Below are 24,013 nucleotides of genomic sequence, written 5' to 3'. Positions count from 1 at the left end.
AAATAGGCATTAAAATTCAATTAATTGCACCGTTAATTATATAATTAATCTACCATTACAGTAATGAACACGATTGAGTGGTATTAGAACATAACATATGTTGTTTTGGTAATAACATATACGTAAGCTGTCAAAAAAGGCGATTGTTTTTCGCGTTATAATTGAATTCCACTACAAAAGGTATGGAATATAACAGGAAATAAGTACATCAATAATTATGTAGTGTTTTTGTATTTACACGTATGCCTTATTGCATGTTATATGCGTTTCAAGGAATGTACACAATTGGAGATAAGAAATATCACGAAACTCGTGAAAATCTGAGTGTTGTTTCGCTTGTATTAGCAATCATTGTATAATCAATTTCTAGTACATTCACCTTTTTAAACATTGATTGACTTCAATAAACTGAACCTTTTTGTGTATGTCCCTGTATATCTGACTCTCTGTTGACCGATTTTGGGGGCTGAAGTGTCAAATTAGCTTGACAAACGATTTAAAATTCACCCAAAAATTCTCATAGAATGTTTACGTGTCTCGTATATAAACTAATCCACAGTTAATACATTTAATTCACTGATTTTTTTTTTCTCAACAAATAAGAATCGCAATACATGGAAATGCTGCCAGCATAAAAGTTACACTGACACTAAACTTTTTAGACTGTGACTAAATATTTTTGTGCTTTATTTTTAATATAATTATAATTCATGTGAGAAACATTGTTATTTCAAATTTTTTCAAGCATTTTGGAGTATGTAATATATGTTATTCATTATTTTATATATATTGTTTTAGTACTTAAATATGACTTGTATTATTAATTACGATACAGTTAAGAATCTGATACAGTCTACAGATATACTTGACAGTTCGTGACCATCTCGATTAGTGGTTACTTGACCTTGATACCTTACTGTCGAATATAAGAAAAATTCAGTCCTAGATACATTAAGTTACGTTATTATATATATATATATATATATATATATATATATATATATATTATACTAACTTTTTTTTATAATTAACTTATTGCTAAACATTAATAAATATAAAACTAAAATAAATTTAAAAAGTTTGGTCTCTGTGGCAGTTTAATGCTATCTGCATTTCCACTTATTTATTTGTTGAGCGAGATAAGCACCAGCTCTGGGGTCACCGATACTATCTACCTGGCGCCAAATTAAATCTTTAATTAGCACCTGTGCACTTGGATATTGTAAATCCTACTAATATTTTAAACGCGAAAGTTTGTTAGTATGGATGGATGTTTGTTACTCTTTCACGTAAAAACTGCTAAATGGATTTTAATGAAATTTTACAATAATATAGCCAATACATCAGAATATCACATAGGTTACAATTTATAAAGAATTATCTAAAATATCAAGTAAGTAGGAAAAAATCTACCATATGCGAGCTATTCTGGCGTGCGCTGCCAAAACCGCTAGAGTTACACATATGTAATGTATGATGGAAATGTATTTTAACTTTACTTTAAAAGAATGTGTGTTAAGACGTTTCTTTAATTATTTATACGCATTGGTTTATTTATACGCTTTTTATCTATAATGTAACTTAGTTCTAAATCCGCTATGATGAGGTCAACAAGTGTAATGACCGCTAACTTGATTTTTTACTTGTATTTTGATATTTATAGATAGCAATGAGTAACCAAGTGAACGTGAGCAATCAGCACAAAGCGGGATTGCGTTTTTTTTTCTGCCTCAACTCGTTATGTCACTTTTTGCGCTCGGAGCAACTCACGAAGATGACGCTATCATTTATAATAAGAAATGTTTTTAATATTATTTATTTTTGTTTTAATATTACGTTGGGACGCCCAAGACATGGGAAAGAGTTTCGTTTAGCCGTCTTCAGAAACCCGGCGATTATGTATTTTTGTTTATTCTTTTGTATTATAAAGAGGTTTAGTTTGTGAGGTTGTATAGGTAATATCTGGCTGTACTGAAGAAAATTATATTACAAATAGACAGCCACGTTATTTTTAAGTGTCAATAGCGTAAATATAGTCGAACGAAAATGTCTCTTACGAACGCTGTCCTAACTGCCAGAGATATACTCGTATGAATGAATTCTGTGTTCATATCTTTATATATATAATTCTTCTGTGAGTGTGTATGTCACTGAACTTCTCTCAAACGACTGGACCGATTTTGATGAAATTTGTGTTCAAGGGGATCTGGGAATGGTTTAGATTCACAAATCAGCCCGCCAGATGGCGCTGCAATCGGTACTTTCATACTTTGCTTTACTAATCGCTTGAAATATCATGCAGGACAACGTCTGTCGGGTCCACTAGTACAATATATATATAGAAAAACTTTATATATAGAAAAACAACCCCCGCGTCTGACTGTTCGCGATCATTTCAAAATATGTATACCTACTGGACGGAACTAATTGCGGTTTTCAACAATATCTAGAATGATTCTTGAGGAAGGTATATGATTCAAGGGTTATGGGTCACGGGGGTCCGAAGCCGGTGACGGGGTATAAAATAACTATGTTTAATGTCATAACACCTGTCAGACAGTAATTCATGCCTTAGGCCTAGACTGTACTAAGTACAGTGTAATACATATTTGTCGCATAGTCTTTCTATTATTTCTTTAATATTTTGGACTCTTGGCTGGCGCTCTTCGATTAGCTACTTCGTCTGTGTCAATGCACTGAGACCTTCAAGAAAAACATTGACGTCACTATTATTCTTGTGTGAACTTCACAAGTTAGTTCTGTACGGAATTGTATATCTGTATCACTCATAATTCTTTATTAGACAGCCTTATGTGTGATATTCAATATCGATCCCTCCTAATCCATCGTGAAAGGAAAATTATTTATTTCTATGCTAATATTATTAAGAGACTATTTTTTGTAAATTTTAACGAATAAACTCAATAACTGACCGACAAAATTATGCCTAACTAACATCTATATATATTTATAAATATTTAATAAATAAAATGTTCAAGCCGGGCCAGCCACTAGTAGAGAATAGTTTTACCGTATTGTTGGTTTTCATTACGGAAATTTAATTAAATAAAATGAAATTTTAATTATTTTTTAACAGCACGTAACGGGTTGAAAATCTTAATAATAAAATTTCAGCATTGCAAACCTTTATAAGGAAAGGAAAATGTTACATACATTTTTCTTCCTCGTAGATTTTTATATAAAAGACATATAACATTTACCAGAGAATAAAAACGCGGCTTTTTTTGTAGGTGCAAAATTCATAACGACATTTTGTTTGTTTCACACATATTGCCACAATTCATATATAGTCTATGATTTTCCATCATAAATGGTGTTTAGGCCAGACACTAAGAATGATGATACTCATTATTGTAATAGACTCTGAAGGCCAATACGAGCAAGAAATACCTAACGCCGCAAATCCTTAAATGAGGTCATATCAAGACAATTGATCAACAAAAGATCTACATTGATAACGATTATGTATTAACAAAGAATCCTTACTGTCTAATTAACTGTAGGTATTACCTCATAGTACGTTAGCAATTGGTTTATTTTTCAGTAATTTGCGCCGGTTAATACTATACAACGATGTATTGTTATATGTAAAAATTGTTTTTCAACGAAAATATAATGTAAAAGTCAAGATAGAAAAATCAATTACACCGGTACCCACATTGTGAAAGAGTATTGAGTCTTTATCGTAATTTGTCTAGGTAAATGCTTTGGTAGATATAGGTGTGTTACTTAGATAAAGACAAAGATAACTTAATGTTTTTTAAATTATACTTTAACATTTATATGCAGTTTACCGCTCCATTTATTAAGACAAGTAGACGATGTAGTTAAAAATATGGCTGAAAAATATTCAGCGCAGGCTCTGTCCTTGCTTATCATTCAATATCGTTGAAGGGTCTGCGATTTCCAAAATATTAATTCTGAAACCTACCTTCGACATCGCTCCGTTCACGTTACAAGTTCGCCATTAAATCACTCCATTATGAAATCGCCGTTCAGTCGCCTTGAATTAAATAATTACAGCGCATTGATTAAACGCGCAATGTCCATATCACATTTCCAAGACACCGTTCCGCGGCAGAAGCCCGATCAATACTGGGTTATGTCGTCGTTCGCGGACCATATAAAAAATATGCCTTGTACGCGTGCGCGCGCAATCTCTTGTTGACTGACGTTTGCTATGCCATCAGCCATATAGATGTAGCCTGTAGGTACCATAAAAACTACCGGCGAATTGGTCTTCCTGCCTAACTCGCTAAGTCAAGCGAACCGTAACCAAACGAGGCCATTGTAAACTAATTGTAACAAAGTATAGAAATGTTGCTAAAATGTTCATACATATGTTAATAAATCGTATTAATTAGGTATGTATATATGAAAGAGAAGTATACCAAAACGTGCATTTAACAATAAGGTATCAATCAACAAATTTGAATATAAAAAAGTGCAATGTAAAAAGAAACGGTGACAATGGGCAGAATATAAAAATCTACTGTATTGTGAAGTTTATTATATTATAATATAATAAGTACCTATATAAATTGACGAATGACGATATAAATTATTTGTATTATATTATAATATAAAAACCTATATATAATGAGTATATATAATAAGTTAATAGTATCTACCTACATTCAATTAAATACTGATACTGTAATAAAAATAATGAAAATTGTTTTTTTTGTTTATTTTAAATCTTATCCATTTTGTAATATCTACCTAATCTTCTAGCTATTAATCATTCTAATAATCTGCGTCTAAAATTATTTTGTTTTAATGACTTAAATCATTCCGATATTGATAAATAAAATGAAAAATGTAATTAAAATAATAATTGTATGTTGGAATAATGAAAGTTGAAACATAAACGGCGCCAAAATCGCCCTTATCAGCGTGCTTGCGCTTTAGTGATTACTACCACAGAAAATTAATAGGCTTGTTACATTCATATAGCGAGGATTACGAGTATATAATATAATGTAATTAATTAATTGCATAAATTAATTTTACGAATGATTTGAGGGTTAACAATAATTGGTATTGGAAAAGGACTATTATCCTGACAGTGTGACCTATACATTAAAGTCAAAGTGAAATATTGACAATTGACAAGTGAATCATAAAAAATATTCAGAAATCATAAGTCATAACACAAAACATTAAACAATATTAATTGGTATTTCGTACATGAATAATAGCATTATTGTTTAATTTTTAACACGAATTTACAAAATTACTAATAGTCACATCGTTAAGTAAAATAAAAAAAATGAATTGTGAAATTGTTTGAATAGGAAAGTTAATAGATGATATTATTAAAAACTTATTGGTATCCTGTTGTTTTAGCCGTAACATACGGAATCAGCAAAAAAAAACTATTAATATTATGTACTTATCTAAGTCCCAATAATGTCTCAGGATATTTTACCCCAAGGAGCAAGTAAATCCAATAAGAAATGGGACAGGGACACGGTTGTGCCGTTCATTTTATTACCACTTCTGCTATTGATAGCAACAATATCTCTTACCATCACGATAATTGTTATGATTTTTATTGGAATGGGCGCCTTATATGTTCAATCACGTCCTAGACAGAAAAATCGGTTAGTCAAAACTTTCCTTAACTTGCTGGAATACTTCACTGCAAGGAATATAAAAGCAAAATTAGTATGCACACTTATGAATTTGTTATTATTTCAGGTCCCCTTTCTTCTATTCATGGACATTGTCATCTGGAATTTGTATGTTTCTTGTGTATGAGCTAGGGGTTTTATCATTACTGCAAATAACTCAATTAGAAAACTTTATATTTTTATTACTTTTGGCTGGAACATGTTATTGTTTCTATAGGATGAAAGCAATTGCTGATCATGAATTATATTTGGGTACAAAAGGTAAAGAATACAGGTAGGTTTTTTACTTTTACCAGTTTTAAAATTTAAAAATATGCTCTAAATGTCTTTAAAGTTTTTGATATCATTTGATCTAGAAGTATAATAACTATTAGCTGTATGTAACATTTTATTGCATATTTAACTCATTACTATAAAAAGGAAAGCAGTGCAATATCCTTATAAAAATTTGAAGTTTAACAATTCAAAAGAAATTAATCCCACAATCTAAATAGCAATTAATATTTATGGCAATTTAAATTAAATAAATATAATTTTTTCAGTCCTGTATTAACTTCCGATTCCTATTACTGCCAAGTCTGTCAATTGGAAGTAAATGAAAGATACTTTCACTCTATTTGGTAAGCATTTTAAACATTCTCTAGTCTGTATGTATTATCTCTATCCAATTTTATTCTTCTTGCAATAATTTTTGACAAATCCTATAATCCTTTGAAAGTTTAGTTATCTAGGTTTAGGTTATTATAAAGAAAAGCCAATCTAAATGTCGAAAACTAGTTTTTTTTTTTTTTTACTATTTAATTACATTAAATTTCTTCTAATGTTTAAATTATGAATGTTACAGGTGGGATTGTTGTGTTTTCAGACCAAATTACATTTATTTTGTATATGGGCAAATATTTGCATTTGCAACACTTGCTTTTGGTGCTAACTTGGGACTCACAACAATATGTCATCCCATGATTTTGTACGGCTCACTGATGATACCTGAAGATTGCACTGATGCTTATTTTGAATTTAAGTAAGTATTTTTTACTACTTTCTTAAGTACAAATCAGCGTAGCCAGACGTCCCGATTTTGGCGGGACGTCCCGATTTTGGCGGGACGTCCCGATTTTTAAAACAAAATGAAATGTCCCGTGCGGGACAGGCTTAGTCCCGCTTTTCGGGAATAACTCGATGGCAATAAGAAGTGTGTACTACCACCACCGCACAATAATGGTACCAACTCTTTCAACAGTATCCAAAAAAATACCAATATCTTCAAACTTTATATTAAGTATTCTACCATCAAACTGCTTTCCAAAACGCCTTTTTGAAATGCTAAATTTAATGAAATCAGAGTTACTCATCAAGTTTAATCTGCATGTGAAGAATTCTTCGCCTTTTTTAAAGAGAAAAATGAAACTTTTAAAGAAGTTAGGAAGATATCTTCATAGAAATATTATGAATAAGTAATTCTTATAAATAATAACTGTCTTATTGTAACTTGCAATTTGAAACACTCACTCTTCAGACTATTGTTTGCAACGCTATAGGTATTTTTCTAATAAATAAAACTTTTTTTATGATTTTCTTGTTTTTTAATCAGAAGATGACTAAGAAGTAAGAACCATTTAACGATAGGTTTAATCTGATTTAAATACTTTTAAAACAATATTTTAAAACTACTGATTATTATTTAAAAAATTTACTATGTCCCGCTTTCGACAAATGAATCCCGCTTTTTTCGCTTTAAAAGTGCCAAAATCCCGACTTGACTAAAAAAAAATCTGGCAACGCTGGTACAAATGTTTGCATGTGAGTGATGTGAAGTGACTTTACCAATATAATAATTATTAATTCTATGTTATAGTTAAGTATAAAACAGATCATTAAATAGATCAGATGGTCAGCCTGTTAAATAAGTTGCTAACCATCAGGGTAAACACATTACGATTAATCTTCAGTGTCTCTCAGTATGAAAACATAAATTTCTGCTGGGCATCAACCATTGACAATTCAATGGGTTTGACACATTAAAACCGATCCTTAGATACCTCAGCTATGGATACAGTAGAAAATGTTCCTTAAGTATATAACTTTGATTCTCTAATAATTTTTGTTTTCAGCTATGCATTATGCTTTGTATCCTGTGTTTATGCAATTGGGTACTTATCAGTAATTGCCTTAGTTATTCTCCAACAACTGTTTATCTACCTTCCGAAGTATTTTGGTAAGTATACCTAACCATTGCATTATTAAACTTTCTTTTGTTTTATGTATACTAAACTTGGCCATAGTTAAAGAAAAAATGAATAAATCTAAGAATCATGGCTACTGATATTTTGTACGTATATAGAATGTCAATCACCATTTAATCTAGTTTTTAGAGTGTTGACACATTTTTCAAGATGATGTACCTTTTGATGATAAAATTATTAATTAATTAAAATTATAAGTATTGAGAAGGTTACTTGAGTATGAATAGCAATATAGCACGAGGAGAGTATGTAGAGTAAATTTGTTTATTTTTATTTTTTTTAGATTAATACCAATATGTTATTCTAGCTAGCTGGTTTTTATTTCCTGTATAGTTATTTGAAAGTCTAGAATGTGACGTGTAGCAAAACATATTATTATTTTCCTACAAAAATATGAGTAAATCTGAACTAAATTATTACTATGTAATTATATAACATACTACTAATGTTACATCTAGTTTAACGAATTTCATCTCTTTGACATATTTTTACGACATTGGGCAAGTTGTAATAAATGCGTGTAAATTTATATTATTAATAATATTTTATGTTTGTTTTAGCACCACAGTGGAGAAGGCTGATTGATGTTTGAATTTTAGTTTTGGGAAAATTCAAAAGCTTATATGCCTTACAATATTTATTTTATAAAGTTTTAGGAGTGGTATATTAATTCATAAGCCTATATCAGCGTATATACTACAATAGTATGATTACTATCGACATCTCCATAGCCTAGTCATTCTACTAAGGGCTGTAATTTTGCAGATGCTTTTGCAATGCTTAGAAAATTGGTGGTTTAACACTGAAAAGTGGTTGTCTTTGTGTGAGCAGTATTTTTTAAATATATTTTCAAATTTACTCGAAAACGCACCTGGGTAAAGTGGCGAAATACATTCAATAAAATAGATATAATGTGTCCTGTGTTAATCAAGGTCGGGTAATTTATTTCTTAATTTATACCTTATATAAAATACGTACAACGATGATAAGTAATGCGGTGTTTAAAAGTTACACAGTAACAGTATTAAATAAAAAATCGTGATTGATACTCAGGCTCCTGGGCTCATGACCGCGTCCATTCGTGTTATTGCCGGTCTCAAAAACTAAGGGCTCATGCCCACGAGCCGGTTTGAACACGGCCCGGTTTTTGGCCGGCGCCGGGTAGAAACCGTCCGAGCTTGCACACAAGACGGTTTGTACACGACCCGGTTTCATCGAGGTGCCGCCTTCATACGCTCTTTTCATTCAATGAATTGTGGACGTATAAAATGTTGAGTGTTAAAAAGAGGAAATGTATACATGGTACAGGTACATGTATAAAAAGCGAAAAAAAGACGAGAAAAAATACATAGACGACATTGGGTACCTACCATGTTAACAGAAAGAGAAGATCATGGTGCATTTCATACGCTCATTCAGAAGCAACTATGACGAGAAATTTGAGAAGTACTTTCGAATGAAAAAAGAAACATTATAAAAATTTTACATATTTTGGAACCCAAACTTAAACATATACAAATAAGAAGATACAAATATGCGCAGTAGTATATCTCCAATTAATAATTCCTGGTCGACTTAAATAATTATATAATGTAATATTACGTTGTAGGTAGGTACTGCGTTGGTAGTCGGCACGCGCCGGGTGTAGCCGTAAAAATAGCCATTATCTTAGGCAAGTGATGTAAAATTGAGTCATTGTGCATAGTAAAATACAGCAAGCAATAAATTCACCACAAGTACGAAAATGCACAGCAATAATGAAACAATCTTGCTACTGATCATGGCTCTTCAATATCTGTTTTATAGGCATGTCGCTGAATAAAATTTCCATACAATATTCGCTATACGTATCAAGTATTACAATAAAGTATAATACACTAGACTCAGTACTCTTAATATCCGACAAAATTCAAATGTTTAAACATTTTTGACAGTTCAGACAACATGTAACTGTGACGTATTGGATATACTTAAAGTTCTGTCAGAACTCGTTGGCGGGAATTGTACTTTCCTATTTTTATGTTTTTTAAGATTATGTTTATAAATAAGAAAATCAAATATTTCGTCATAGTCGTAGAATAGTGACGGATCTGACAAATAGTAAACTTTACAGGGCAGCCATTTCAAAATAATATAATCGTGTTAGTTTTTGTTACAACTTTTAATTCATATTCTGTTATTATGAAAATTGGCATACCAGCAAACAAAAGGGTTTGTTTTGAAACAAAATAAAAATAATAACATTAAATTACACAGTTTTCAAGAAAAACGTTCAATCAAATCACTTTACCGACTGATTAATTTGAAATTTAAAACACATGGTTTTTTTTTAATGTAGCCATAATATTTAGTCAATGTAGTATCCAAATATGATAATGGATTTTTTTCAAATCCGACATTGTTCTACGATCATGACCATTTTATAAAATAAAAATAATTTATTGCTATCGTATTGTTTATTATAAAACCCTTATAGAATACATATCCAATAAAAACGTTTAACCCTTAATGACTAATGTAAATTGAATGTCCCATGCTCAGAAAATGCACTGTCATGAAATCAGTCTTCTGGGGGGCTATAATCTGGTAGTACCAGCATGACTTTCTGTCTCCATTTACGTTTGCGAGCCTCTTGGTCTCGCTTGAGCGCATTCAACGCAGGCAACGCCCTCCAACATGTGAAAGTCTTGAAAATAACATTACTGAAAAACAAGCATACATTTAAATATTAAATATAAATTGTTGGCGTTTTTAAATTGTCCGATAAAAACTCGATTTATTCTTTGTATTACTGTAAAACCTGTCGAATCCAGATTCTGTTATTGTTCATAGGTCAAACAGAGTCGAGGCTTTTTTTTATTACTTGGGGAAATGCATTGCGCATACCCTACCGCGGTGCGACTGCTTAGTGCGGGAGGGTTATGTGGGACTCGCGATTGTGCATACCCACTAAAACCCCAAGGCGCCACCAACAATCGCCTTAGGCGGGATGCGGTAACAGCAGAGCCTTATCCGCTTCAGAGTCGAGACTTGCGCGAACTATGACGGGGGCATTGCGTTTGGCATTTCATATCAAGCGGACTACTGCTATTGGGCCTGAATAAATAAGGATTTTTTTGCTTTTTAGTTGGTGTAATTGACTAACGAGTAAACGATGTTTATTAGAGAACAGTAATAGTTTTTTTTAGAAAATACGTGAAATGCCTGATATATCAAAATCCAATTCGTTTTTCATACACGTAAGTAGTACTTTAGCGCTAAGTGACTCTGAATCTTAGTTAGAAATTTATCAATTCTCTAATATAATGATTATAGGTAGCGGCACCAACAAAGAATATTTATTTAATAAAACAGTCGAAGGTTAAATTTTGCCATTTGTTATTTAGTTCCAAAGTTCCGTCCGATTTTAGTATATATACTGTTTGATTTGAATCAGTTCTATTCTTCTCAGACTACAGACCAAGTTCATGAAAATCGGCTAAATTAATTATAGTTGACAGGCATTTGAAGGCGTTTATTTTCTTTTAATTAAAAATATTACGTTAACGTCAATTGTCAGTTCTACGGGTTAAATTAGATAAAATTTCATGATAATTATTATTTAAAAAAGTACATACCAATTGTGATACTTAACAGCTGCTGCCCATTTTAATTCAATCTCTTGTTTAACGACATTGATGCCCTCGCAAAACTTTCTAAAAACTAATTGAGTTACATAGAAATCGTAGTAATCTTCGGCGACTTGCTTCTTCACGATATAATTGTAATGATTCTGCAATGTAAAACATTATTTTAAACATCAACATTGATGTTTTATATTAATAAAATAAATACATAGATCATAAATTGGCTAATTACTTGATGCAGTCAACGTTTACTAGAACCGTTAAATCGCTTAGTTAAATAATTTTACTGCCGTCAATGAATTACACCAGAACACGTATTTCAAGCATCTAATGTCATGAATTGTCATGAAATTCTTATTATCCTAAGTAATATAGGTATTTATTTGAACTAGAAATCACATTAAACGAAAGTCAAAAATTAAAAGAACCTTTCCGTTTCAGCCCCTTAAAAAAGAAATCATTGTAATAAAACGTTTTACCTAAAATAGTCCGACTTATTTCATTACAACATAATCAGAATTTGACAGAATACAAAATACTTTAGAACGCCCTAATGTATTCTTTTGTAAAGAAGACGTTCTAGACTAGTCACTAGTTATCGATTAAAAAGTAATATTAGAAAACTATTCTTAACGCGCATACTTTTAGATTAATATTGACGTCCTTAAGACGTTAATAGGTTAATAAGTAAACATTATCTATATATATTTCTACGTGTATGTTAGTGAACTCCTCTTAAACGGCTGGACCGATTTGAATGAATTTTTTTGTATGCGCATGGGAGGTTTCGATTCACAATTCCGGCAGATGGCGCTGTAGTCGGTACTTTCATACTTTGTTTCAAACTCAAAATATCTTTATTCATATAGGTAAACAAGTACACTTATAAACGTCAGAAAAGAAGTTAAACTAATGCTAAATTAACATTTACTACTTAAATGTTTAATATCCTAATCGCTTGAAATATTATGCAGGACAACGTCTGTCGGGTTTGCTAGTTAATTTATAAAATATATTGCGTCATAAGGAAAATTGTTAATAAAACCCAGAATAATATACAATAATTATTGTATGAGGAAAATTCCTACCTTTTTTAGAGAATCAAATGCTCGCCTTAAAACCTTTTTTCTATAATGTTCCTCAGCTCTAAAATTTCTCTCAAACCACATATCCTCCGTATAAAACATCCAATGTAAAAATATATTTTTAATTAATTGAAATTTGTAATGCGCCTTCGCTCGATCTAGGTTGTCCCGTTTTATTTGTATTAAAATCTGAAATGGCCGCACACCATATCGTATCATTAAACTCTTTTCGTAATGTAAATCGGCCATAACCATTAGTGCTCTCATTCTTTCTGCGTGTTGCTTTTTACGTATGTTTTCAATTTTTTCCTTTCTTCTTTTTTGTTTCAAGTCTTTTATGCGTTTAGTTTTTTCCTCTTTATCCATTTCAGCCTTTGCCAGCTCTGCCTGAGAATGTATAGATACATATAGGTATACAAAGAAGAAATAATATATATAAAAAAGGGCAGAAACATGTCTGGTGTTTTATTTAATTTTAGTAATGGTCAAATTCAAATTCGCGACTTTCTAAATACTATTTCTGTATGACAAATTCAATACGTTTTTGACATAGGAGAGTTAACATTTAACGGTCAGTCTGACTACCGAATGTCACAAATGCGCGTCTTTTCGTTTCTGAATCTAAGTTGGATTTGCTCACGGTGCTTCTCGAGTTATGTGTAAAATGAAATATAAATTCATTGATGCACTATCACTTTAATTATATATTTTACACGTTTATAATACAATACCTGCTGCTTTAGTCTTAACTTTTCTTCCTCAATTTGTTTACGCCTTTCTCTTATTACTGCATGTTTTTCGTCTCTTTCGCGCGCTCTTGCTTCCATTCTTTGTAAAAATTTTGGCACTTTTAAACATTGTAAAACCAATGAGGGCTCTGAAAATAAATTTATGTGTTTTGTAGTTTGTAAAGACCTGCTCCCATAGGTCTCCTTACCAAATCTTAATAGGCAAGTTTCATAACTTCCAACCAAATATTATATTTATGCGCTAGCCGCTAATCAAGCTAGGGAATACGGGTGCATCAAGTAAGCAAGAGCAAGAGCAAGATAATGTTTAAATTAAATTCCGTCATCCTTATTCTACGCTTAGTAACATTAATGTTACAAAAAAAGGTATATTCGTGTTTATTTTTTAATTTCTTAACATACACGATTGTGTTATAGTTATATAGTATATAAAACAGCGATCCCATTTGAGTTTACTTTCTATCAAATCTATACTCTAAAGACAAAACTTGTCTTTGACTATATAATTTCTAGACGGTTACCTTCTATTTCCGTAATGTTGAGTTCATTCGTTAAACATTTTATCTTAGGTTTCAAATGTTTGTCGATGTCATAATAGGTTTTTCGCACTTCATCTTTCATACAACTCAACGACTGCTTTGAAGCATCGATTATTTTATTATATTTCAATTCCTCTATTACTTTATTTTGCTGCTCAAGTTTAGCTTTCTGTAACGCAATTATATGCTTTTGCATCTTGTACCTGAAATAAATAAATAAGTAGGCTAAAAGAACCTAACTTATTAACTAACCGATTTAAAAAAGTAAAACTAAAAATACATATTGCATGATTAAACCGTCTTTCATTAGCTCAATTTTACAATTATTTATTGTCAATTTCGTACTTCACAACAAAATTGCAGATTTATTTATTAATGCAAAAAATAACAATTAGGGATATTAATTGAATGCTATTTAAGCCAGTATTTTTCTTTTATATCATGCTGGCCTGAAAGATAAAAATACTAAACTAGAATCGAAAATAAGTTATATATTGTGTATGTCCGGTACCTGTGATGATAACTATTGTAATCTCGAACTAGCATTTTAGATCGATCTTCAGGCTCTGTACTGTTTTTGGCTTGTTTGAGTTTATCTAAAAATTTATCAACGGCCTCTTTTCTTGTGTGTTTTAACTTGTTTTCGGTTTTTATTTTCACACATTTATACATTTTCCATTTATCAACATATTTTCTTGCTATATTGTGTTTATGATCTGTGTTTTCTTTTTTAAACGAGGAGATTTTTAAAATATCGGTTATTTCCGCATTACGTTCAGTGTCATATTCTTCAAGTTGATTGTCAATTTGTGGATAAAGATCGTTTTCTGTTCGTTCTTTGTCGCCATCTTCCTCGACACTAACGTCATCATTATAATTAGATGAAAGTGTCATCATCACTAAAAGCGATTGCAAATCGTTATTATTACTAAAACTAAAATCATCTACAAAGGTATCCACATCTTCAAAGGTGTCAACTGTGTTTTGTTTCTTATGTTTAACCTCCTTTGCTATTTCGTTTTTCTTTAATTTCGGCACTGATTTATCAAAATCAAACACCTGTCGTTTGATATTTGGTAAAACCTTAAATGTATCGGCGCTTTCAACCTTTAAATCAGATATTTCGTTAAAATTCTGTACAAACGTATCCACTTCGCTTTTTATGAGTTGAAACTCATCAGGTGGTCGGTTGGATATTGGTATTAAATTATTTGATAACCTGTGTTTCTTGGACATAAGATTATTTTTTGCGTCTATACTTCTAAATAAGCTGCCGACTTTTGCGATTTCGTTATTTACAGTATACGAGTTATTGAATACTTTTCGCTTAAACTTTCTGTAATAAATTTATAGCGTTATAATGACTATGAATATCTTTTAATATTTCAATAAATCACAATTATTTTGGTACCTACGTACGTTTTTGAGTCAGTCTTTGATAAATGTCTATGAGAGTGTGTGTCCTTCGCCTGTTGAAATAATATATGAAATTATCTAATACCTTTATTATCACACATTACATAATTTAATTTGAAAATATATAACTACAAATTTGTCTCAGTAGGCAGGTCAACGCTGAACTGAAGTTGCAACGAGATAAGCTACTATGTCCTATGATACTTACCATGTCTCTTCTTATCTGTAACCGGAGACTAACGTCTGATGATACGAAGTCAGGATCATGTCTTGACAATTCATATTCCTTAAAAATATCTTTTGATAAAAGTTCTTCCATTTTATCTTTTACTTTATTGTATATAAAACAAACATATTTTGGGTTATACAAACAGTTTTTAGTAAAATTTTTTAAATAATAAAAATTTCACTTGTTAGTAGGTTCTTAATTCTAACCAAGTCAACTCTTTCTAGAATAAGCTGTGAGTTACGAAGTAACGGTTTGATCAATATATTCGATTGTAGCTAAGATACGCGTCAGGTGTCAACCTATACCATATGCTCTGACCACAAAGTTTACTAAGAATAATCACTTGTAAGTATTAGTAAGGGTTATTACTTTCATTATTTGGTAATACTTAGATACTATTAGAAAAGTAACTTGTGTGGATATGTCTTCCATAACGAAAACCTAGCTGTAATAACTTAGGCTGATCCACGTACTATTTAGTACGAATTGTAATTTTATAATTATAAAGCAGATGATAAAACGGTTTTGGATAGCGAAACACTCAATCCATGTTAGGTACATTGTTCTCTTAAAAAGTTAGGGTTGGTTGAAACAGATTACTTTTTAATGTTAGCGATTTAAACTTTTTGTATATTTAGTGTAGCACTACAGTATAATAGGTATTCGTTCTGTTACACCTTTATTCTGTTAGCCTTAGAGCTGACTTCATTCCCTCTTTCCAACTACGTAAACACTTTGCTTCCTATATAATAAACATCCCGCTCAAACCCAGTTAGTTGTTTCCTACTCCTAATTCAAGACGGTTGCTCCGAATTCAAAATTTGTTTTTTTTAAAAAGCCTAATTCAAGTTCAGTTATAACAATTGGTGGCAGCGCAAAGGGATTTTAAATAATCCTCGGTTCGTCTCTAAAGTAACGCGTGTGAAAAGTTTTAAAAGAAAGTGGAAAAAGTGCAAGTGCCCATTAATACAAAAGCAAACACCACTTCAAACACGCAAGAAGAGGTATTATATACTCAAACTCTGGAGGTATCAGAAAAATTAAATCCTAAGAAAAGGAATATATAAATAATAAATATATATCTGCAAACAACTCAACCGTATTCAAGTGCCCTTGAAAACTACAACAACCATATTATATCGATATCAACTCATCTCATCAACATCGAGAGCCGACAATCAGCTACAGCAACAACCACGACGGGATGTTTACATTAACCATCTTCAAGCTATTAAACACTCTGTAAGTCTTTGGTCACATTTATTTTAAATTGTTATTTTTCTATTTTATTTTTTGTAAGTTCTGTGTTTACTATATTGTGTATACCTGTAGATAGTAATATATAACGTAAGTCATGGAAAGCCGAACACTAAGCCCGGGTGGTACCAAACCCGAAGTCTGCATAACTGACACAGAAGACGAAAACGCTCTTCTTCCTCCTTCTGGGCCTATCACCAGATCAAAAAAGAAACCTACAACTTTACAAAATAAACCCGAATTAGAGTTATCAATTCTTCTTAAATTCATTAAACCATTCGATGGTTCTAGAAATAAATTAAATTCATTCTTATCAAATTGCAATAATGCTTACGATTTAGCGTCAGAAAACCAAAAAGAAATTTTATTTAAATTCATATTATGTCAATTAGAGGGAAAAGCAGAAACAGCGTGTTCTATTAAAGAATTTTCGACCTGGCCCCAACTTAAAGAATTTCTTAAAACACAATTTAGCGAAAGAAAACACTATACACATTTACTCACAGACTTACAAGAATGTAAACAATTAACTAATGAACCCGTCAGCCAATATGCACTTAGAATAGAAACTTACCTTTCACAATTATTAACAGAGATATCGATTAACCATGGGCACAAGAATAGGGAAATGTATGGCAGAACCGCGGCAATGGAGGAATTAGCCCTCCATCACTTCCAATTGGGATTATCCCCTAGAATCTCCAACATCGTTAGATGTAAATCTCCGAAGTCGCTCAACGAAGCTATTAATATCGCTATTTCCGAAGAAAAAATTCAACAATTCCTATTCAAAACAAATCCTCATAAAGAAAAATTTACAAAAGTCTCAACTCATAAATCCGATCCTCCTACCTCTTCGAATTCTAAATCAAGTCTCTTCTGCAGATACTGTAAAAACTCAGGGCACACTCTAGAAAACTGCAGGAAAAGAGAATATAATAATAAACTCAAATCTCAAAATTCTAGGACACCTCAGCGTGTCCATCATCTTATTCAACAGGACAACTCAAACTCCGACTCAAACGAGGGTTACGACACTGTCGATTACGATTCAGATTCAAAAAACGAGTAACCGTCTCGTCCCAGTGTCGTACGGGACATTCAATTCAAAAATCGACACCCTCAATTTCAATTACTAAATCCTCTGTATCCGTGCAGCAGAGTAAAACCTCTGACCTGCCAATTACTAAATCCTCTGTATCCGTGCAGCAGAGTAAAACCTCTGACCTGCCAATTACTAAATCCTCTGTATCCGTGCAGCAGAGTAAAACCTCTGACCTGCCAATTACTAAATCCTCTGTATCCGTGCAGCAGAGTAAGACCTCTGACCTGCCGACTTCTAAATCCTCTGTATCCGCGCAGCAGAGTAAAACCTCTGACCTGCCGACTTCTAAATCCTCTGTATCCGCGCAGCAGAGTAAAACCTCTGACCTGCCGACTTCTAAATCCTCTGTATCCGCGCAAGAGTGCATAACTAACCTGTCAAAGCCTACCAGATCCTATGAAATACTCAGTGACCCTTCAAAAACACTCTTACCCCATGTCTTGATCGACTCGTCAATATCTGATATTCCATTATCCCTTTTAGTAGACTCGGGATCGTCGATAAGCCTTCTGAAAAATATATCAATTCTTAAACGGCCTCGAATCATTAAAGAGTCTATTCAAATAAAAGGAATTGATTCCTCAGACGAAGCGATTAATACAATCGGTCATTTTCAATTAAAATTAAAAATTCTAAATTCCACATTAATTCATAAATTTCATATTGTAAACAATATCAATTTACCCTACGATGGTATTATAGGTTCCGACATGCTTAACGCCCTTGGTTGTAAAATAGATTACACTAAAGACCTACTTCACATAGGTAAAATTACGACCAAACTATTCTTCAATGAGCCTGTCTATTTAATTCCGCCAAGATCCGAAACCATAGTCGAATGTTCTATCTCCAATCCTGAATTAAAAGAAGGATTAATTCTAGATCAAAAGATTTCCACTAACTTATTGGTGGCTAACTGCATAGTCACTGTAAAGGAAAATAAAAGAATAAATGTGTCAGTCTTAAACATTTCTGAAGAACCTATAAACCTGAAATCGAACTTTAGTCTTAACTTAATTCCCATAGACACTTATAAACCCGATAATCCTACGGTATTTATAAATCATATAAGTACAACCAAATGTACTATTCAAAGGACTAAAGAAGTCTTAAATCAACTACGCATTTCACATTTAAATAGCGAAGAAAAAGAAGCTCTACTTCAATTATGTTCTAATTATTCAGATATATTCCATCTTCCTAATGAAAATCTCACTTATACTAATGCCATAAGACATGAGATAAGGACGACCACTGACGTCCCAATTCACACTAAAACGTATCGTTTTCCAGAGATCCATAAAGTCGAAGTTCGTAATCAAATCGACAAAATGTTAAAACAAAACATAATTGAACCTTCAAATTCACCTTGGTCCTCACCAATTTGGGTGGTACCCAAGAAACTAGATGCATCTAACGTTCAAAAATGGCGTGTCGTTATCGACTACCGTAAGTTGAATGATATCTCAATAGGCGACACGTATCCTATTCCTCAGATTGCAGAAATCCTTGACCAACTCGGATGTAGCAAATACTTCTCCACGTTAGATCTAGCATCAGGATTTCACCAACTCCAACTTAGAGAAGAAGATAAACCCAAAACAGCCTTCACAGTACCTGAAGGTCATTTCCAATTCTGTAGAATGCCATTCGGATTAAAAAATGCCCCAGCAACCTTCCAAAGGTTGATGAACTCGGTATTGTCTGGACTCCAAGGAGACAGATGCTTTGTTTATTTAGATGACGTAGTCTGCTACTCTCCTGATCTTAACATACATATAAAAAACCTAGAATCTATCTTCCAGAGAATGCGCGAATTCAATCTTAAACTACAACCCGACAAATGCGAATTTCTACGTCGCGAAGCCGGTTATTTAGGGCATATTATTTCCGAAGACGGCGTCAAACCAAATCCAGACAAGGTCAAAGCCGTAATTAAATTCCCAATTCCTAAAAATCCTAAAGATATAAAATCTTTCCTCGGCCTTGTTTCATATTATCGAAGATTTATCCCAGACTTTTCTAACATTGCAAAACCCCTTACTTCTCTCCTCAAAAAAGATCAAATCTTTTCATGGGAAAATCAACAACAACTAGCTTTCGAACTCCTTAAAGAAAAACTCACTTCAGCACCAGTCTTAAGCTATCCTGATTTCACAAAACCTTTTATCCTTACAACGGATGCATCTAATCATGCTCTCGGAGTAGTCCTCTCACAAGGCCCAACAGGTCAGGAAAGACCTATCGCCTTCGCATCCCGTACACTCAACAAAAGCGAATCTAATTATAGCACAACTGAAAAAGAGTTGTTAGCTATAATATTTGGCTGTAAAACATTCAGACCATATTTATATGGACAAAGATTCCAGATAGTCACAGACCATAGACCACTTAAGTGGCTATTTAACCACAAAGACCCTTCAAGTAAGCTGCAACGGTGGCGCCTCAAGCTCGAGGAATACGACTACGAGATCGTATATAAAAAAGGAAAGTTAAATTCCGCCGCCGACGCCTTATCTCGGTATCCTGTAAATCCCATATTTCCAATAGAAAATCCTATTAGCATTCCAAATCCACAAGAAGCCACATTAGATTCAGGCCTGATGGATCTCCTCGTTACTCCACCATCATTTAATCCAGATGACGCTTTCATATCACCTATTCCTGTGGAAACCACATCACACCCTGAAATCCAAAGCGAAAACGTACCTGATTCCCCTATTGACCCTCAAAGAGTCTTAGACGAATTCCTAAATCTGGAATCTCCACCAGATACAGATATCCCAACCATTCCCGAATTCCCTGAAATTCCTAACATCGATTCTCCTATGACACAGGATTCAGACCGAACTGAACCCTTAATTCAAGAACTATTTAATGGAAACTATTCGCAATTTTCTAAGTTAACAAAATCTAAAACTTTTGAGTCTAACGCTAAAATCCTAGAGTCAAATACGTCTATACTTAAAAGCTCCGACAAAGTTATTATCATCCCAACCTCAATCGACCTAGATGAAAGCAATCCCTATGTCGAAGAACTACTTTCGGAATTACCCAATAAAGAGGAATTCCTAAATAAAGAAAGAACCCTTTATTCATTCATCTCATTAAATCTCCGCGATAAAATAATATATTTACTATTTACAAAAGTTCACCACTTTGACAATTCGTCATATGAAGATATTTATATTAGTTTAAAAACTTTACGTGATGAAATTATTTCTAAATCTTTCCAACAAATAAGTATCACAAACTTTAAAGATCCTTTCGAATCACATATATACACAAAACTATATAATATAATTTTAATTCTATTTCATAATACAAATATCTTCATCACTATCCACAAAGATAGCCTCATTTTTCCATCACTTTCCGAAATAAAGAAAATCCTAAAGGAAAACCATGACATACCCATTGCAGGCCATTTAGGCACTATTCGCATGGTCAAACGCATCCAGGAAAAATATCACTGGAAAGGTATGCGTAGTGACATAGAAAACTATGTAAAATCCTGTAAGTCATGTCAGGAAAATAAAGCCTTGAGAAAACTAAATAGAGCACCGATGCAAATTACTACGTCTTCTACTATCCCTTTTCAACGCATCGCAATGGACATAGTAGGTCCCTTACCTGAATCAGGAACCGCGAAAGTAAAATTTATATTAACCCTACAAGATGACCTAACAAAATTCTCCATTGCATACCCAATCCGTTCTACAACCGCCGAAGAAACAAGTGACTGTTTAATACATTTCATTACTCTCTTCGGTATACCTAAAAGTATTCTTACAGATCAAGGTACTAATTTTACATCAAACCTTTTCAAGAAAACGTGTGATTTCATGAAAATCAAACAACTTTGGTCAAGTCCCTATCACCCACAGACACAAGGCGCCCTAGAACGTAGCCATTCCACCTTAAAAGAATACCTAAAATCATTCGTCAACCAAGACCAAGATAATTGGCCTAGATATGTGTACACTGCTATAATGACTTATAACACATCCGTTCATTGTACAACTAATTACACCCCTTACGAACTTTTGTTCGGACAGAAACCTTTTATACCTGACTCAATTTATAATACAGAACCCGATAACACATACCCTGAATATCTCAAAATGCTAACGCATAGGTTAAAACATTCAAGACAAAAAGCCCTCGAAAATATCACTAAAGCAAAGGAAAAATCAAAACAATACTACGATTCCCATACAAGACCAATAACATACAAAGTAGGCGACTACGTCTATATAAAAAATCATCTACGACTCAGGAAAGCGCTTTCTCCTATATGGAAAGGCCCCTATAAAATAATAAAAATAAATGGTAGAAATAATCTCACTCTACTTATTAATAGGCGTCACGTCACACATCATTTTGACGAAGTGAAACTCGCTAATGTTTCACATGACTAACATAACATATTATTATAATTTTAATTAATAACTTAAGTACCTATTACTAATTTTATTTTATTATTCTTATTTCTTTAACAATGTAAAACACATATATTAAGATAATATTTTCATTACAGCGTATTGGCCTACGGAGAATTCATACACCCAATTACTCATAGCCCTGGACTGTATTTTGATCCAATTGGGAAACTAAACATAAACACTGGTTATTTAGATATTGTTTCACCTTTCGATATATCACACATAGAACCGCACTTAGGAAATATAAATTCGATCCTAGTGACCGTTAAATACATCTGTCGACAACTCCAATTAGAAACAATAGACAACTTAGAGTGTCAAAACATATTAGAACCCTTAACAGTCAGATACAACGACCTAGTTAATGAGTTTTCCTCCATTTCCCATTTAACGGACAGTAACAGACGTAAGAGATCACCCTGGCTTGGTGGCATCGGATCCCTTGCTAAAATTGTTTTTGGCACCTTAGATGAAGACGATGCTATCAAATATGATAACGCAATACGTAACAGTGAAAATAATGAAAAAAGGTTGGCCTCCTTAATAAAAGAAAACATATTAGTTACTAGGTCCACTATGTTTAAAGTTAATGAAACCTTATATAAAATTAAAATTAATGAAGCCAATCTTAATAATGCTATCAACGAATTTTCAGTACATATAAAAAATTTAAGCGTAATTTCCGATCAAATATTAGTAAAATCTAAAATTAATTCTATACTTAACAGCTTAGAAGCTTCCATATTAACATTGTCATTTCAACTCTCCGACATTGTATACGCAATCATTCTTAGTAACCAAAACATCCTTCATCCGGCCGTCTTATCGCCGAAACAATTGTACTTAGAACTCGTTGACTATTATAAACATTTACCTGTAGATTATAGGTTCCCAGTAGAATTAGAATTAAACAACATGTACCCTTTAATGAATGTATCCGGTGTAACATGTTACAGTTTTAATAACAAAATTATGTTTATTCTAAGAGTTCCGTTAATATCTACAAATAGTTTTAATTTATATGAAAGAATAGCATTACCAACGCCCTATAGCAATGTAAATCCAACCGCTTTTAGTTTTATTGTTCCAAGTTTCAAATATATCGCAGTGACCAAAGACAAGTCCGAATACTGTCATTTAGACACTCTTGATAATTGTAAACCTGTCAATATTAACAACTATATTTGTGATGTTATGAACACCTTTTCAGCTACTGAAAACCCGAGTTGTGAAACAGAAATACTATTAAACTTAATTAATAAACTCCCAGACCAATGTAAATCAGAATTCGTACATGGTACAATTGACATATGGAAAACTCTTACTAATAACAACTGGCTTTATATACAATCACATGTTAATAAATTATTCATAGAATGCGTAAATCAAAATGTAATCGAAAAGAACCTACATGGCATTGGAATTGTCAATATCCCTAATAATTGTAAAGCACATAGTAAAAGTACAAAATTAATTCCCAAATTAAAAGTCTATTCTCTTAATACCACAACCTATCATATTCAATCGGACTTTAACATAATAAACGATACATGTTGTAACTTAGATAAGTTAAATAAGAAATTAAATAATGAGGCTCCTTCGAGATTATTAAGTATAAATCTAGATACTTACGCTAATGAGCTAAGATCAAAATCAAAAATA

General features: G+C 32.4%; 3 protein-coding genes across 3 annotated transcripts in view; 1 reads left to right on the top strand and 2 right to left on the bottom strand.

Moving 5' to 3' along the window:
* LOC125051368 (coiled-coil domain-containing protein 6) overlaps positions 1-4,175 on the bottom strand; it is an 87,449-nt gene extending 83,274 nt beyond the window's left edge. The window contains exon 1 of the mRNA XM_047651625.1: positions 3,953-4,175. Within this exon, the coding sequence (XP_047507581.1) occupies positions 3,953-3,961 (9 nt within the window). The 5' untranslated portion in view covers positions 3,962-4,175. The remainder of the gene's footprint in view (positions 1-3,952) is intronic.
* A 1,207-nt stretch (positions 4,176-5,382) lies between these two features.
* LOC125051179 (palmitoyltransferase ZDHHC23-A) lies at positions 5,383-8,871 on the top strand. Its single transcript, XM_047651359.1, has 6 exons — positions 5,383-5,627; positions 5,725-5,931; positions 6,200-6,277; positions 6,502-6,678; positions 7,769-7,872; positions 8,461-8,871. The coding sequence occupies exons 1-6, from the start codon at positions 5,434-5,436 to the stop codon at positions 8,490-8,492; spliced, it is 792 nt and encodes a 263-aa protein (XP_047507315.1). The 5' UTR covers positions 5,383-5,433; the 3' UTR covers positions 8,493-8,871.
* A 1,462-nt stretch (positions 8,872-10,333) lies between these two features.
* LOC125051227 (coiled-coil domain-containing protein 191) lies at positions 10,334-15,748 on the bottom strand. Its single transcript, XM_047651439.1, has 7 exons — positions 15,319-15,748; positions 14,411-15,235; positions 13,882-14,102; positions 13,343-13,488; positions 12,615-12,998; positions 11,518-11,672; positions 10,334-10,602 (listed from the first exon to the last, which is right to left on the bottom strand). Exons 2-7 carry the CDS (start codon positions 15,133-15,135, stop codon positions 10,461-10,463), a joined length of 1,773 nt encoding a protein of 590 aa, XP_047507395.1. The 5' UTR covers positions 15,136-15,235; positions 15,319-15,748; the 3' UTR covers positions 10,334-10,460.
* Positions 15,749-24,013: the final 8,265 nt, after the last annotated feature.

The sequence above is a fragment of the Pieris napi genome, chromosome 7 (genome assembly GCF_905475465.1).
Source record: "Pieris napi chromosome 7, ilPieNapi1.2, whole genome shotgun sequence".
Classification (NCBI taxonomy): domain Eukaryota; kingdom Metazoa; phylum Arthropoda; class Insecta; order Lepidoptera; family Pieridae; genus Pieris; species Pieris napi.
This window is presented reverse-complemented; position numbering and strand designations above follow the sequence as displayed.

Coding starts and splice junctions, on each gene's coding strand:
- LOC125051179 (XM_047651359.1), top strand. CDS start 5,434: ATGTCTCAGGATATTTTACCCCAAGGAGCAAGTAAATCCAATAAGAAA. Junction 5,932..6,199: donor ACAAAAGGTAAAGAATACAG/GTAGGTTTTTTA, acceptor TAATTTTTTCAG/TCCTGTATTAACTTCCGATT. Junction 7,873..8,460: donor CTACCTTCCGAAGTATTTTG/GTAAGTATACCT, acceptor TGTTTGTTTTAG/CACCACAGTGGAGAAGGCTG.
- LOC125051227 (XM_047651439.1), bottom strand. CDS start 15,135: ATGTCCAAGAAACACAGGTTATCAAATAATTTAATACCAATATCCAAC. Junction 14,103..14,410: donor TACAATAGTTATCATCACAG/GTACCGGACATA, acceptor TATTTATTTCAG/GTACAAGATGCAAAAGCATA. Junction 11,673..12,614: donor CATTTGATTCTCTAAAAAAG/GTAGGAATTTTC, acceptor TTTACATTGCAG/AATCATTACAATTATATCGT.